The sequence below is a fragment of the Mesoplodon mirus genome (assembly GCF_964341445.2).
Source record: "Mesoplodon mirus genome assembly, chromosome: 2".
Taxonomy (NCBI): domain Eukaryota; kingdom Metazoa; phylum Chordata; class Mammalia; order Artiodactyla; family Ziphiidae; genus Mesoplodon; species Mesoplodon mirus.
The window spans coordinates 60078032-60094451 of record NC_138977.1 but is presented as its reverse complement, the minus strand read 5'-3'; the positions used below and the strand labels follow the sequence as shown (position 1 = coordinate 60094451).

General features: G+C 39.5%; 1 protein-coding gene across 2 annotated transcripts in view; it reads left to right on the top strand.

The window, feature by feature from the left end:
• The window catches only part of ASCC1 (activating signal cointegrator 1 complex subunit 1), a 93078-nt gene that overhangs the window by 1562 nt on the left and 75096 nt on the right, over positions 1–16420 (top strand). For both annotated transcript variants that reach the window (XM_082611001.1, XM_082611002.1), the window contains exons 2-5: positions 413–555; positions 1941–2040; positions 6177–6274; positions 11665–11843. In XM_082611001.1, the coding sequence (XP_082467127.1) occupies positions 444–555; positions 1941–2040; positions 6177–6274; positions 11665–11843 (489 nt within the window). In that variant the 5' untranslated portion in view covers positions 413–443. The remainder of the gene's footprint in view (positions 1–412; positions 556–1940; positions 2041–6176; positions 6275–11664; positions 11844–16420) is intronic.

Sequence of the window (16420 nt, the reverse complement as noted above, 5' to 3'; positions counted from 1 at the left end):
AAAGGTCGTGCTGAATAGTGAGGGTAAGACACTTTGCAAATGTTTAGATAAGCACAGAAGGTTGTATTTTACTCCCTTTAGGTTAAAGTAATGAAGAGATCTCTCTTCTCTCTTTCAAAGTCATGGATGGGCTCAGTATCTTTTAATCATTTTTTGGGGGAATGCAGAGTAGCTTACAAATTACTATCTAGAGTATGCCAGGAGTGGAGTAGTGTAGTGGAAAATGCAGCAATTGATTTAAAACAGCTTCTAGATAGGGGAAATCTAGTGGAAACAATGCTGCTTTTGCTTAGGATGTACTGTGAACTGATGCCCAATTATGTCCGTTTAGGCCTACATAAAGATCCATGTAATAGAGGTAGGGTTTTATTTATGATTAAAACAAAAGGTAAGGTGATGGTTTATTTTTCAGTATTCCACAGGACTTGTTTGGAGAAAGTATCATGGAAGTTCTGCGTCCACAGCTTATAAGAATTGGTGGACGGGCTTACAGGAAGAATCCCATCCAAGAGCAGACTTATCAACATGAAGACGAAGATGATGACTGTTATCAAGGTAATCCTGGTTGATCTTTGGTCAGATGAGAAGTAAAATGTTCTCCGTATTGTAGAAGCAGTTCTTTGTTTCAGTGTATTTCTGTGTGAGCACTGAAATTTGAGATGTTTGGCCTCTCATAGCTCCCTTTGTGTTGATGTCTGAGGAGACAGATGAGTTTGATGAGGTGTTCTCAGTTCATACATCAGGTTATGTCTCATCTTTGTGCAGAGGCTTAAATGTAATATGGGGTAATTTTAGTTAATTATTAATATTAATCATTAATAATCTGTGGCAAAATGAAGTTCTTTTATCTGTAAAGCTATGAAGTAATTTCTATAAATTATTGAAATAAATGAACATGTGCCCAGTGTTAGCTGTTGTTATTATAATTGTTGTGTTGTATTTTTTCTTTTCTTCTTTACAGTCATATACAGGCAGTTTCAAATACACGACCAACATTATTACTATTTAAAATAGGGATAATTTTTTTTTTTTTTTCGGTACACGGGCCTCTCACTGTTGTGGCCTCTCCCGTTGTGGAGCCCAGGCTCCGGATGTGCAGGCTCAGTGGCCACGGCTCACGGGCCCAGCCGCTCTGCGGCATGTGGGATCTTCCTGGACCGGGGCACGAACCCGTGTTCCCTGCATCGGCAGGCAGACTCTCAACCACTGCGCCATCAGGGAAGCCCCAAATAGGAATAATTTTTAAGAAGTAAACTAAACTGTTGAGATGGGCAATATTTTCAGGCTGATTAACTTGGACTTGGGTTTAATGCACAAACAGGGCCTTTCAGGTTCTCTGCTTCCTTTTCCTTTTGGTTTGTAAGCTTTTCCATTAGGCCCTAAGCCTTGGGGAATAGTCTTCCCCTTGGTCCTCCCCACTGTTCCCCTTTTGCCTTGGGGCCTTGAGCCCCTTTATTTCACCCTCCTCCTTTCTCTTTGTCTTGGCTGTATGAAGTAAGTTCTCCAGTATCACTCCTACCTCATTCACTGAAGTGATTTTGTGTTTTAATACTAAAAACCACTGAGTTGTACATTTTAAGAGGATGAATTTTTTGTTACATGAAACACATCTCCAAAAGAAAAAAACAGTACAAAAATTTTTACTGTCTTAGCTTTCTGGGAGAAAACAGTTAAATAGTGGTATGTAAGTACTCCTTTTCCATGGTTCCAAGATTGGAAGATTTAAAATAGTCATGTGTTTTTTAGTCTTTATTTTTCTTCTAAGAGCAGGTCAGAAGGAATATCAGAGCAGTGTTCTGTAGTGTAAAGTGTATGGCTGTTTTTTGTGTGTGTGTGTATTGCTTTTTTTAAACCTCGAGAGTGGTTGGACAGCTGGGGAGAAAGCAGACTGTTGTCCATAGAGCAGCAGCTCTGAGCGAGATGTTACCATTTCTGTACAGGTCTCGTGGAATGTGCAGAAGAGTCCTGTGAAGCCTATGAGGTGGTGCAGACCCCGCAAGGTTTCCGGTGTACTGTGAAGGCCCCCAGCCTGCTCTACAAGTGAGTGAGGCCCCCGGCAACTTCATGGGAAGGCATTTCTAGGAAACATAGCAGGAAGTGGATTCTTCTCTTTTCCACACTTATTGCAATGCTTGATTACTAGTGATAAAATGGTTTAGTGTTTAATGTCCTAGAATTTCTAAGGACTGATTGTAGATCAGTTTCATCATTTCACATGTGTCACCAAGTCCTGTTGATTTTGCTTCTTAAATATCTTTTTTTTTTTTTTTTTTTGTGGTACGCGGGCCTCTCACTGTTGTGGCCTCTCCCATTGCAGAGCACAGGCTCCGGACGCACAGGCTCAGCGGCCATGGCTCACGGGCCCAGCCGCTCCGCAGCATGTGGGATCTTCCCGGACCAGGGCATGAACCCGTGTCCCCTGTATCGGCAGGCGGACTCTCAACCACTGCGCCACCAGGGAAGCCCCTTAAATATCTTTTGAATCTACTTAATCTCTTTCTTTATAGCCACCCTGCTGCCTCGTCTGTGAATTACTTCAAGTTGCCTACTTACTGGTCTCTCCACATTGATTCTTGCTCTCTCTTCCAATCAGTTCTTCACATTGAGGGTGGAATGATCTTTTTAAAAGGCAAACCTGATTATTTTACTACCTTTGCTTGAAATCCATTAACATCCTTCCTCTGAAGACGGAATTCTCTTCCATTAGAGCAGTGGCCAAAATCTTGAACATGAGTTAGCCAGCCTTGATTTTTCAGTCTCATTTCACACCACTGTTTCCCTGGCTTCGCACTTAAGCTTAACTGGTTTTCTTCAGTTCTTCACCTGTGCTGTGTGTGTTCCTTCCTGCCTTTGAGCCTTGGCATATGCTGTTCCCTTTGCCTTTTATTAATCTCTCCTGTTCCTTAGCTAGTTTTATTCTCCTTCCTTAGGGAAGCTTGCTTTGACACCGACATCCCCACTGCCACATTGATTACCCTACTATATGTTCTCATAACACCCTCTACTTTTCCTTTGTAGCATTTCTCAGTCTTATGTTTATATTTATTTGTGTGCTATTTGATATTTTTCCCACTAGATGGGAAGCTTCTTGAAGGTAGGAATATGTCCTGTTATTCTCCAACGCTTGTCAAATACTGATACGCTTTTTCCAGAGTTATCATTATATGTAAATTGCTTGGAAGCTTTGCCATCGCTTCAGTCTGTGCTTGCTTGCTTGCATGATGGACCACATTCTGTCTCTTATTAACCACTAATACGGTTAGCTTATGTGGCTGACTGGCTTCTTTTGGGCTTGTGCCTCTGGAGATAGGCTGGTCTGGGAAGTCATAGATTTTTTTTTCTGTGTTGTACCAGATGAATAAAGTCTGTCCTTGATCCTCTATGAGAGGAGATCTACAAATATGGAATCATATACCTTTAAGTTCCAAGAGGCAAGTAGTTTCATTTTTGTCAACCTTGAGAATCTCCTGAAACACCTATTAAGGATGAAATTCTTGTGGAATGTGGCTGAATGCGAAACCAAATGTTAATCCTGATAGCTCACTTTCCTCTCAGGTTCCAGTGACATTTTCTTCTAAGAAACATGATTTTAGAAAGTTGTGGCTCAGGTTCCTGATAAAATCAATGCAACATGTCTTCCTTAATGTATATATTTGCTACTGCTAAGGTGTGTAAAGATTCCTTAAATATCTGATTCTAACTTGATGACCTTTTGAATTCTATATATTCTAAGTACTCATTTTGTCCCAGATGACTTGCAATTTAGATTAGGTATTGGTTCAGCTAAATCCTAATTAATAGACAATATTTACTAGGAAGACTCCTTCCTGCCTCCCTCCCTTCCTGTCATATTGAGAAATAATTGTCATACAAGGAAGATTTCTTTCTTATGAATCATTTATGTAAGGTTATTTGGATCAAGGAAGAGATTACTTGACCAGAGTAATTTATAATCTAAACCTAATGGTGATACACATGTCCACGGACTGGATCTAATACTGTGGTTCTCAACTTCAGGTGCACATTTAAAGCTCCTGGGGAGCTTTAAAAATTCCTGATACCCAGGTGTACCCCAGACCAGTTGAGTCCAAATCTCTGGGAGGTGAACCTAGGCATCATTAGTTTTTATAGCCCCCAGGTGATTCCAGTTTGTAGCCAAGATTGAGAACCACTTGATCTGGCAGGAATTTCCACTTACATATTCAATAAAGGAGTCACCCTTTCACTGCGTATCTGTTTTATTGTAGTGAGTGTTTTAGACTTTCCATGTAAACCTCTTTTGGGTCTGGTACTCTTAACTGGAAGGATGCCATCATGGGCTTAATGAGGATGGCATGGGCTGTACTGAGCTATGTGTCAGTCACTAGGAAGCCCTTTTATAAATGATCACATTTAATCCTTAAAACAACCTTATGTTACTTAGGTATTATTCACTCCATTTTTATAAGTGAGGAAATAGGCTTAGAGTGGTTAAATGACTTGCCCAAGGTTTGATTCTAAAGCGTCTTTAACCTCAACCACTTCCCTAAGGTGCCTGGACTATTAATAACACTTTGAGCCAACTACTTATGGTAAGTTTGTCCACTAGCCATGTGCTAACAAACAGGAGCCTGGTTGAAAGCTCCCCTTGTTGATAAGGCCTGGAAAGACAAAGGCCTGATGGAGTTGGTGCTGCACAATCCCTAGCCCAACACAGAGAAAAACCACATGGGAATTGTGGAGTTCTCGTCCTCTTCTAAACATCTTGTTTTATAAAAAACTGGCTTACTACAGTAGATCTTAATGGAAATAACCGGGCTTGGTTATCCCCATGTAAAAAACAAATGCAGAGTTTTAGACATAGTCACCCGTGCTGTTGGATACTGTAATTGAAATCATAGAAGCTGAAATACTGTTGATGAGGAAGCTTTATCTCTTAACTTCATGGTCCTGTGATGGTCTCTTAGTGCTTTATAGACTCTGAAACTTTTCTCCTGGGATCCGGTAGTCTCAGTTGCTTTAACACATCTAATTACTATGGGTTTCAGGAGATAACCTTGGATTGTCAGAATTATTTATGCTAGGAGGCCCAGGCAAGTAATGCAAATGAGCCAGCAGATGATTGAGGTGCAGTCAGTGAAAGACAGTAGGGAGGGACAGGGTTTGTGATGAGCTCATGTTCCATTTTTAGGAACGAGCTCATGTTCCAGCCTATTTTTGCCATGAGTAGTCAGATCTCCCAATTTTTCAAAAGAACTTAGAAATCTATATTTTTAGGTAAAATTTCCCAATTTTTAGGTGAAATCTCCCAAACAAAACATGCCTGTGTGTTTGAATTCAACCTGAGGATTACCTCTTTACTCTCTGTGCTTGAATCTGTCCTGACTGGTGAACCCTGCTCTTTGCTAAGCTCTTTACCTTTATTTAATTAATCAAGGATAATTCCCTTAGGATGAACTCATAATGTAGTTAATTTGCTCTCTAAGAGAACAAGGTTTTCCCCCTTCAAACTGTAGACCCATTCAAGTGCCCCGTGAGACTGTGCCAGCTTTCCTTTCACTGAACTGCAGACCCAGATTTTGAATATAGTTTTTTTTTTGTTTTATTTATTTATTTATTTATTTATGGCTGCGTTAGGTCTTTGTTGATGAGCGCGGGCTTTCTCTAGTTGTGGCGAGCGGGGGCTACTTTTCGTTGCGGTGGCTTCTCTTGTTGTGGAGCATGGGCTCTAGGCACGTGGGCTTCAGTAGTTGTGGCGCGTGGGCTTCAGTAGTTGTGGCTCGCGGGCTCTAGAGCTCAGGCTCAGTAGTTGTGGCGCACGGGCTTAGTTGCTCCGCGGCATGTAGGATCTTCCTGGACCAGGGCTCGAACCCGTTTCCCCTGCATTGGCAGGCGGATTCTTAACCACTGTGCCACGAGGGAAGTCTCTGAATATAGTTTTGAGAAGCAAGCAGGCATTGAGCATAGTTATTCTTTCTATGTGGTTGAATTGGCTGTAGGATATCATTTTGCCAATGAGTGTAATGCAGTATGTTCTATAAAGCTGTATGATTTGTAATTTCCCGTACAGATACTGAGTTTTTACTGAAGCACTTTTCTTTGAGGGAGTGTCTCTGGCCACGTATGATTTAAACATGATGGAGTTCTTTATTCTTGTACATTTTGACTTACGTTAATTAATTTTCTTTATATTATAGGCATATAGTTGGAAAGAGGGGCGACACTAGGAAGAAACTTGAACTGGAGACCAAAACTTCCATAAGCATTCCTAAGCCGGGACAGGAAGGAGAAATTGGTGAGACCCAATATATATGTTATATTTGGAATCACTTGTGTGTGTGTATGGAATAATGTGACCCAACTGAGGTGTTTGGTGACTATATTCTTTATGTGGTTCTGTAGCTATTGGCCTTTTTATATCAGTGTCAGTCTCCCAAATGAAGAAAGATGTAGTCATACAACCTTATCTTGATTGAGTACCTGGGCCTTAATTTTATACTTCACCACGCACTGATGGAATAAAGCTTCCAGATTTTGTTGTGGACGAGATTTCTTTCATGCTTCAGTAGCTTGAAATGAAGTTGTGAATTATTTCAAGTTAGAATTAGAGAAAAACAGTGAGATCAGCAAATTTGAAATAAAGTTCAGACCTTTCCATATTGTTCTCGTTTTTATCTTGCTTTGTAGACTAGGAAGGAAATTGTAAGAGTAATAATTAAAACAACAACCTGATTCAAATAACTGGTCAGGTGAGGAAGAGTAGTTTAGCAATAGAAATCACATCAGAAAGTGTCTGTACTAAAGCAACAATGTGAACCAAGGGCGTAGGCTTGTGTTGTAAAGTGGCTTTTTTTTTTGCGGTACGTGGGCCTCTCACTGCTGTGGCCTCTCCCGTTGCGGAGCACAGGCTCCGGACGCGCAGGCTCAGCGGCCATGGCTCACGGGCCCAGCCGCTCCGCGGCATGTGGGATCTTCCCGGACCGGGGCACGAACCCATGTCCCCTGCATCGGCAGATGGACCCTCAACCACTGCGCCACCAGGGAAGCCCTGTAAAGTGGCTTTGAGTGAGAGGCACTGGAGGGACAGAATTTTAAAAAACTCATCCTAAAGCAGTAGGACTTCTTCAATGTCGAATAAGTGCAGCAGCCTCCAATAATCAATTTTCCATAATCACTCATAGGTTGTATTAAGTTTTAGGAGAAAAAAATAATAAGTACTCTTTTCATTTTGTGCTGTGTAAGAATAATCACTGTGGCAGATAAGTAGCAGTTGACTTTAGAGCAGTGCTGTCCAGGAGAACTTTCTGTGATTGTGAAAATGTTGTGTATCTGCACTGTCCAGTGCAGGAGCCACTAGCCACATGGGACTGTGATTACTTGAAGTGTGGCTAGTGTGACTGAGGAACTGAATTTTAAATACTACTTCATTCTAATTCATTTAACTTTTAATTTAACTAGCTGCGTGTGGTCTCCTGTTTTGGACAATGAAGTGCTAGAAATTTCCCCAGCCCCTTGGTAACTTCAGCAAACTTTAGCTTTAGGACTTTAATGACATTTAAAAAAAAATAATTTATTAATTTATTAATTTATTTTTGGCTGTGTTGGGTCTTCGTTGCTGCACGCGGGCTTTTCTCTAGTTGCGGTGAGCAGCAGGGGCTACTCTTCGTTGCGGTGTACGGGCTTCTCCTTGCGGTGGCTTCTCTTGTTGTGGAGCACGGGCTCTAGGCACGCGGGCTTCAGTAGTTGTGGCTGTGGGCTCAGTAGTTGTGGCGCACGGGCTTAGTTGCTTCGCAGCATGTGGGATCTTCCCGGACCAGGGCTCGAACCCATGTTCCCTGCATTGGCAGGTGGATTCTTAACCACTGCGCCACCAGGGAAGTCCCTAATGACATTTTTGAAGGACTCTCACTGAAATAAATATTTAGAATTACAGTTAAAAAAACTTGGGTCTTTCCTTAAGTGTTAAAGTTCAAGTTACAAATACTGAAGTAATTTTATAAATTGCATTAAAGCTTATTTCTTTTTATTTCCTGATTTAAAAATTAATACATGCTTTCAAAAACAAAAACTTGTAGAGATTATATATAAAGTATAAAGGGAAGTCTCTTGTGTTATGAACCTCAGCCATAATTGCTGTTAATAGTTGAATCTGTTCCCCATTTTTTCTATGCATATAGCAACAGATGGATAATAATTTTTATTTTGGTAAAAATTATAACATGCTATAAATGTAGAGACCTTAGCCATTTTAAGATACTGGAGTCATTCCAAAACTTATCCAGAAAAGGTTAGACAGGTTGTTAAGATTCCATTTTGACTTAAAAAGCACAAATATTTAAGTGTGAAAAATAAGTGTCTAATCATTAAAAGTAAGAATTCAGTGGAACTGATTTAACTGAAAAACAAGAGGATAAACTGGCTTATTGGTCTTGTAGGGGAGTAAAGTATATAGAAAAATCAAATTTATTGCTTACAGTAAATTGGGTTGTGATGTGAAATCACGACTGCAGGTGCATTGGTGTGGTATATGCTGTAATTAGTTATTTTCTTTTGCCTCTCCTAAATTAGAGAAACTAGAGAAGAAAATGATCTAGTAGGTTTTAATTTGTCCTCTAGATAAGGATCTGGTCTAGTCTGTTTTGAAGTCTCAGGCAATGGGATGTAAGAAGATGCTTTTAAAATGTTGTTGTCATTGTAGTTAGGCAATTGGTTTTTTTAAAGTTTCACATCGGTGCCTTTAATTGTTTTCTTCCTCTGTATCCCTTATTGTAGTCTTCAGGCCCATGCCATGTAAATTCTGGTCCTCTCAGATATAATATTCTAATATTTTAGAATATTTCTAACCTCATCATATTTGCTTTTTAGTAATTGTTTGCTCAACTTTGAATCAACTTTTTCTGGAAATCAGCCTGAGCACCTTTGAAGTGCCCTTTTCAGTTTTCTATGTTAAAAAATGAAAATGTCTTATTAGTCTTATTCTCTACTGAACCACCTTCTTAATGGAAAATAATAGATTTAGCATATTATACTAAATTTTTACAGAAATAAAACATAAACATGAATTTTAAGCTTCCATCCCCTCCATCCCTTTTCCTTTTATTTTCTCACCATATTTTGCCTCTTGCAGAAATAATTATAATTTCTACTTTCCTTTAATTTTGTCCCAGTTTACCATTGAATCCTCCTTTGTCAGTATTTCTATAGCACATTATTTGAATGCCTGCTAGGATACTTCCCTTCACTGGGCGTCTGAGTCTTTTGGATTCTCAAAGTATCCTATTTGAAAATATAAATAATGTCATTAGAAAATATCATATCTCAGCTTCTTACAGTTTTTGGTTATTACTTATGTCAATTTTTTGCTTAGGCAAACAATTTTTAGGCTTTCTGTTAATTAATTCATTCATAATTTACTTCTTTTCTTAGAAATTTCCATTTTGTTTCTCTACAGCAAAATGTGTATGATAACTTCATTCTTATTAAGAAATAGATAGGTTGTTCTTTAGAAAGTTTCAAGTGCTTTAATGGGAAGTATTAAAGAAATAATTCCATTTGTTTGTCCTAACTTCTGCAGTTGCTTGGAAGGAACAAGCTTTGTGGTCTTGAAAGTACATAGCACATTTTGCTGTTATTAGAGTTAATACTTCAATATTTTATATTCAGAAGTCTGTCCTTTCCTCTTTAATAAATAGTCTGTTAAAATGCCAGTTTTGTTCATTGTTCCTATCTTCTGCACCTTTCCTTAGTTTCTGTTTTGGACTGAGCACTGCCAGTTCTGGAACCTAGAAGTTTAATCTCTGCTTAAACAGAGGTTGTATAATCCCTAAGTGATTTTTTTTCTTTGCAGACAGTGGTGGTAAGGCTTTGTGGCTTTTCCCCCATTTTCGTTTACATATGTGTCAAGACAGCCCAGACCAAAGAAGACCAAATTATACCAAGGCGTGGAAATTGGATATTCATACATACAATACAGATATAGATAAAACTTTTACTTTAACCTTATATTTTCATACAGTTAGGGTAGGATTGTATATACTGTAGTAGACTCTCTTCTGCTCTTTTACTATAGTGAATCACTAAAAATTCTGCCACGGTATTTTTAAAAATTGAGGTAAAATTTACATGACAGAAAGCTCCACTCTTTTTGTTCTTAATTTTTTATTGTTATTTGAATTTCTGCGTGATATATTGTTCTTTTTTTAAATGGCAGAATATACACAACGTAAAATTTACCATTTAGACCACTTTAAAGTGTTGAATTCAGTGGCATTTAGCATATTTACAGTGTTGTGCAACCTTCACCACTGTCTAGTTCCAGAACATTTTTTTTTTTTTTTTTGCGGTACGTGGGCCTTTCACTGTTGTGGCCTCTCCCGTTGTGGAGCACAGGCTCCGGACGCGCAGGCTCAGCGGCCATGGCTCACGGGCCCAGCCGCTCCGTGGCATGTGGGATCCTCCCGGACCGGGGCACGAACCTGCGTCCCCTGCATCGGCAGGCAGACTCTCAACCACTGCGCCACCAAGGAAGCCCTAGTTCCAGAACATTTTATCACCCAAAAAGGAAACCCCATACCCATTAGGCAATCACTCCCCATTCCTCACTACTCCCCAGCTCTTGGCTACCACTAATCTGCTTTCTGACTCTCTGAATTTGCCTGTTTAGGTATTTACTATACGTGGAAACATACAATACGTGGCCTTTGTGTCTGGCATCTTTAACTTAGCATAATGTTTTCAGGATTGATCCATGTTTTTGCATGTATCAATACTTCACTCCTTTTTTTTGGCTGAGTAGTATTTCAGTGTATGGAAATACCACATTTTATTTATTTGTTTATTGGTTAATGGACATTTGCCTTTTGCCTCTTGTGAACAGAGCTGCTATGAACATTTGTACAGGTTTTTAAAATTAATTAATTAATTAATTAATTTTTAGCTGCATTATGTCTTCGTTGCTGTGCACAGGCTTTCCCTAGTTGCAGCGAGCGGGGGCTACTCTTCATTGAGGTGTGTGGGCTTCTCATTGCAGTGGCTTCTCTTGTTGCAGAGCACGGTCTCTAGGCGCACGGGTTTCAGTAGTTGTGGCACGCAGGCTCAGTAGTTGTGGTTCAAGGGCTCTGGAGCACAGGCTTATTAGTTGTGGCGCACAGGCTTAGTTGCTCTGTGGCATGTGGGATCTTCCCGAACCAGGGCTTGAACCCGTGTCCCCTGCATTGGCAGACGGATTCTTAACTGCTATGCCACCAGGGAAGTCCCTGTACAGGTTTTTTCTTCGAACACCCGTTTTTACTTCCTTTGAGTTTCTATCTAGGAGTGAATTCCTGGGTCACATGGTGTTTTTCTGTGTACCTTTTCAAAGAACTGCCAAACTTTTCCATAGCAGCTGCACCATTTTCATTTTACATTCATACCAGCCAGGTATGAGGGATTGCTTGTAGCTTTTGAACTCACTTCTCTACTTCATCAGATGGTCTTAAGGTTATTCTGTTTTTAAACCTCATTCTGCTTAGACTGAATTCATTAACAGCTTTCTTACCCTTGGTACTGTCCCCTGTTCAGAATTATGTACACATTCATGACAATTTTATTCTCCAGAGATGACAGTTTCAAGAGATCACCTATTTTACAACCATTTGATGGTCCTTGAGCATTTTAATATTTGCCTTTTTTTTCTTTTGCTTACAGTAATCACTGGCCAGAATCGAAGTGGTGTAATTTCAGCCCGAACTCGGATTGATGTTCTTTTGCTCACTTTTAGAAGAAAACAGCCCTTCACTCACTTCCTTGCCTTTTTCCTCAATGAAGCTGAGGTTCAGGAGCGATTTCTGAAGTTCCAGGAGGAAGTACTGGAGAAGTGCTCCATGGTAAGCAGCAAACAACAAAACAAAAAGTTAAAGAAGAGTACAAAAATGACTCATAATCCAAACAGTAGAAAGATACAAGTCTCTTCTCTCACTGAAAAAGGGAACCATTTCTAATGGTTTCTTTTAATTCTGAACTGCAAAAAATATATAGACATATCAGCACATAAGTTTCTATGTTACAGAAATATCCTTTAAAGGATGTTGAAGACCCAAAAGGATCATCCTAATATCCACACTATTCTGCACTTTGTGGGTGTATTTTTATGCATTTTAACACATGTATAGGTTTCTGTAACCACCGACCACAATCAGGACACAGAATAGCTCTACTCTCGCCCAAAACTTCCTCATGTTGTCTCTCACAGTCACCTCTTCCTCACCCCATACTTTGGCCATCACTGATCTCTTCTTGGTTACTATAGTGTTGTCTTCCTGAGAATGTCATATAAGTGGAATCATACAGTATGTAACCTTTTGAGATTGGTTTTGACTTTCAGGTTCATCTGAGTTGTGGTATGTTTCACTAGTTTGTCCTCTCTCATTAATTTGTTTCCAGTTTTTGGCAGTTATGAATAGAACTACTATAAACATCTGTGTACAGGGTTTTATGTGAACATAGTTTTCATTTCTTTAAAGTAAATATCCAGGAGTGGGATTGCTGGGATATATGGTAGGTATATGTTTAACTTCACAAGAAACTACCAAACTTTCTCAGAGTGCCTGTACTATGCATTCCCATCAACAGCATAAGAGAGTTCCAATTGTTCTGCATCCTTGCCAGCATTTGGTGGTGTTGGCATTTTCATTTTAGCCATTCTAATAAGTGTGTAGTGATATGTTACTGTGGTTTTTTTTTTTTTTTTTTTGGCTGCGTTGGGTCTTCGTTGCAGTGTACAGGCTTCTCATTGTGGTGGCTTCTCTTGTTGCAGAGCACAGGCTCTAGGCGTGTGGGCTTCAGTAGTTGCAGTACTTGGGCTCACTAGTTGAGGCTCGTGGGCTCTAGAGCACAGGCTCGGTAGTTGTGGTGCACGGGGTTAGTTGCTCCATGGCATGTGGGATCTTCTCGGACCAGGGATCAAACCCGTGTCCCTTGCATTGACAGGTGGATTCTTAACCACTGCACCACCAGGGAAGTCCCTCTTACTGTGGTTTTAATTTGGATTTCTCCAATGGCTAATGATGTTGAACATCTTTTTTAATGTGCCTTTTTGCCATTCTTATATCTGCTTTGGTGAGGTATTCTTATCTTTTACACAACTTAAAACTGTTTTCTTACTGTTGAGTTTTGAGAGTTCTTTTATATATATATTCTGGATACAAGTCCTTTCAAGGATATGTGATTTCAAAATATTTTTCCCAGTCTGTAGCTTATCTCTTCATTCTCTTATCAGTGACTTTTACAGAGCAAAAGTTTTAAATTTTGATGAAGTCCGATTTATTAATTTTTCTTTTATGGATTGAACTTTTGATGTCATGTATAAGAACTTTTTGCCTAACCCCAAGTCACAAATGTTTTCCCTTAGAATTTTCATGGTTTTGCTTTTTTATATTTAGATCTGTGACCTAGTTAATTTTTGTATAAGTTGTAAAGTTTAGGTCGGGGTTCATTTTTGTGGATGTCCATGCTGTGCTTTCTTTTTATTTATTTATTTATTTAAAATTTACTTATTTATTTTTATTTTTGCCTGCATTGGGTCTTCGTTGCTGCGCGCAGGCTTTCTCTAGTTGCTGCGAGCGGGGCTAGTCTTCGTTGCGGTGCGCAGGCTTCTCTTGTTGTGGAGCACGGGCTCTAGGCTCCAGGGCTTCAGTAGTTGTGGCACGCAGGCTCAGTAGTTGTGGCTTGCAGGCTCTAGAGCACAGGCTCAGTAGTTGTGGGACACAGGCTTAGTTGCTCTGCAGCACGTGGGATATTCCTGGGCCAGGGCTCAAACCTGTGTTCCCTGCATTGGCAGGCAGATTTTTAACCACTGTGCCACCAGGGAAGCCCCATGCTGTGTTTTCTTAATCTTGTAATAAAGAGAGGAATAAAAGCATGTGGAATAAAATGGAAGTGTGGTTAGTATTTTTTTTTTCTTTTTTGGTTCTTGAGACAGATGGACATAATCTGATTCTTGGTTCCCCAATCTGTGTAGACTTGAGCAAGTGAACCTCTCCAAATTTTTACAGCCTGCTTTGGAGAGTTGCAGGAAGGATTAAATGAGATAACATATAATACTCAGCATGGTGCTTGATACAGAATAAGCATTTAATAAATGGTGACTGCTACTCCTGATATTTTTATGGCTGGTTAGGTTAAAATTGTTAGTATTACTTGGAGTATTCAGAGTAGGTGAGCCCTCTATTTGATAGCTGTGGGCAAGGTCAGTGAAAATGTTTTTGGTGAAAATTTTTACAAGATCCTTTCTTCCTTCTCTTTTTCCGTTCTCTTGTCTGTCCTGTCCACATTGCTCAAGCTGGGTCTTAGGTGTTAGAATATAGTGAGATATAGGTATGCAGATATAGAAGTATTAGAATCCAAGTACTTTTATGGGACAGGGGGTGACAGTTGGTTAACTTAATTATTTAAGAAGGAGGCTATGATGGTGAGAAGATTTAGACTGGGCAAATGTGAGTAGACGGTATAGAATTGTATAATCTATTTTTAGATGACTTCTTTGGCATTTATGTGCTTGAACAAAGGTACATTTATAAGTTCAATACTCAAATACTATATATATGTGTATGCATACATATATACGATTAGTAAACCATCAGAATATTACTAATAGTCATTAGTAAACCACCAGTATCTTTTTTCCTCTTAACATTTCATAGCAAGATGATTTCATTCTCAGTGGGAGTGGAGGGTCGGGTAGGAGAAGATCAAGAACACTAAAGTTATAAAGACACAGATGTAGAGAATGGACTTGAGGACACGAGGTGGGGGAAGGGTAAGCTGGGACGAAGTGAGAGAGTGGCATGGACATATATACACTACCAAATGTAAAATAGATAGCTAGTGGGAAGCAGCCACATAGCACAGGGAGATCAGCTCAGTGCTTTGTGACTGCCTAGAGGGGTGTGCTAGGGAGGGTGGGAGGGAGACGCAAGAGGGAGGGGACATGAGGATATATGTATACATATAACTGATTCACTTTGTTATACAGTAGCAACTACCACAACAATGTAAAGCAATTATACTCCAATAAAGGTGTTTAAAAAAAAAAGCGGAAGTTTCAGTATGGTCTGGTAAATTTTGTGGGGGTGGTGCTGGTAAGTTTTGGAGTTGTTTTGCCTTGTAAATACCACTTACTGAAGCTCAGTGATTATTTATGTTTTGGAGTATTACAAATACCTGATATTTGACAAGCAGATTATAATAAATTAGCCTTTTTCTTTCTGTGTGTGTGTGTGTGTGTGTGTATGTGTGAACAGTTCCTCACTTTTCTTTTGGATCCTGACAAGGGCTGACAGGGAACAAATATTGGAATGATTACTTTAACTCAGCTGGAATGAGATTGGCCACTATGAATGTCATGCTGGCCTTAATCAGTCCACAGTACTTCCTTCCTGCTTTCAGGGAGACTCCAAACTGACATTGTCTTCTTCCTGGTTTTAGTTTATTTTATTTTTTTAAATTTAAAAAATTTTTTAACATCTTTATTGGAGTATAATTGCTTTACAATGGTGTGTTAGTTTCTGCTTTATAACAAAGTGAATCAGTTATACTTATACATATGTTCCCATATCTCTTCCCTCTTGCATCTCCCTCCCTCCCACCCTCCCTAGCGCACCCCTCTAGGTGGTCACAAAGCACTGAGCTGATCTCCCTGTGCTATGTGGCTGCTTCCCACTAGCTATCTATTTTATGTTTGGTAGTGTATATATGTCCATGCCACTCTCTCACTTTGTCACAGCTTACCCTTCCCCCTCCTCATATCCTCAAGTCCATTCTCGAGTAGGTCTGTGTCTTTATTCCCATCTTACCCCTAGGTTCTTCATCACCTTTTTTTTTTTTTCTTAGGTTCCATATATATGTGTTAGCATATGGTATTTGTTTTTCTCTTTCTGACTTACTTCACTCTGTATGACAGACTCTAGGTCCATCCACCTCACTACAAATATCTCAATTTTGTTTCTTTTTATGGCTGAGTAATATTCCATTGTATATATGTGCCACATCTTCTTTATCCATTCATCTGATGATGGACACTTAGGTTGCTTCCATGTCCTGGCTATTGTAAATAGAGCTGCAATGGACATTTTGATACATGACTCTTTTTGAATTATGGTTTTCTCAGGGTATGCCTTCCTGCTTTTAAATCAAGTCCTGCTAGCAGCAGGGAGGTAAGCACAGCATAAAAGAGTTAATAAGGGACCATTATCTACTTATTATAGGGAAGAAAGTTTTTACTGAATTTCATTCTGATGTTAGAACGACAGTTAGATGACTGTAAAACCATGTAGGCATTTTCCACTGGTCTGCTTTTTCTTTTTTTTAAAATACAAATTTATTTATTTATTATTTATTTTTGGCTGCATTGGACCTTTGTTGCTGTACACGGGCTTTCTCAAATTGCGGCGAGCGGGGGCTACTC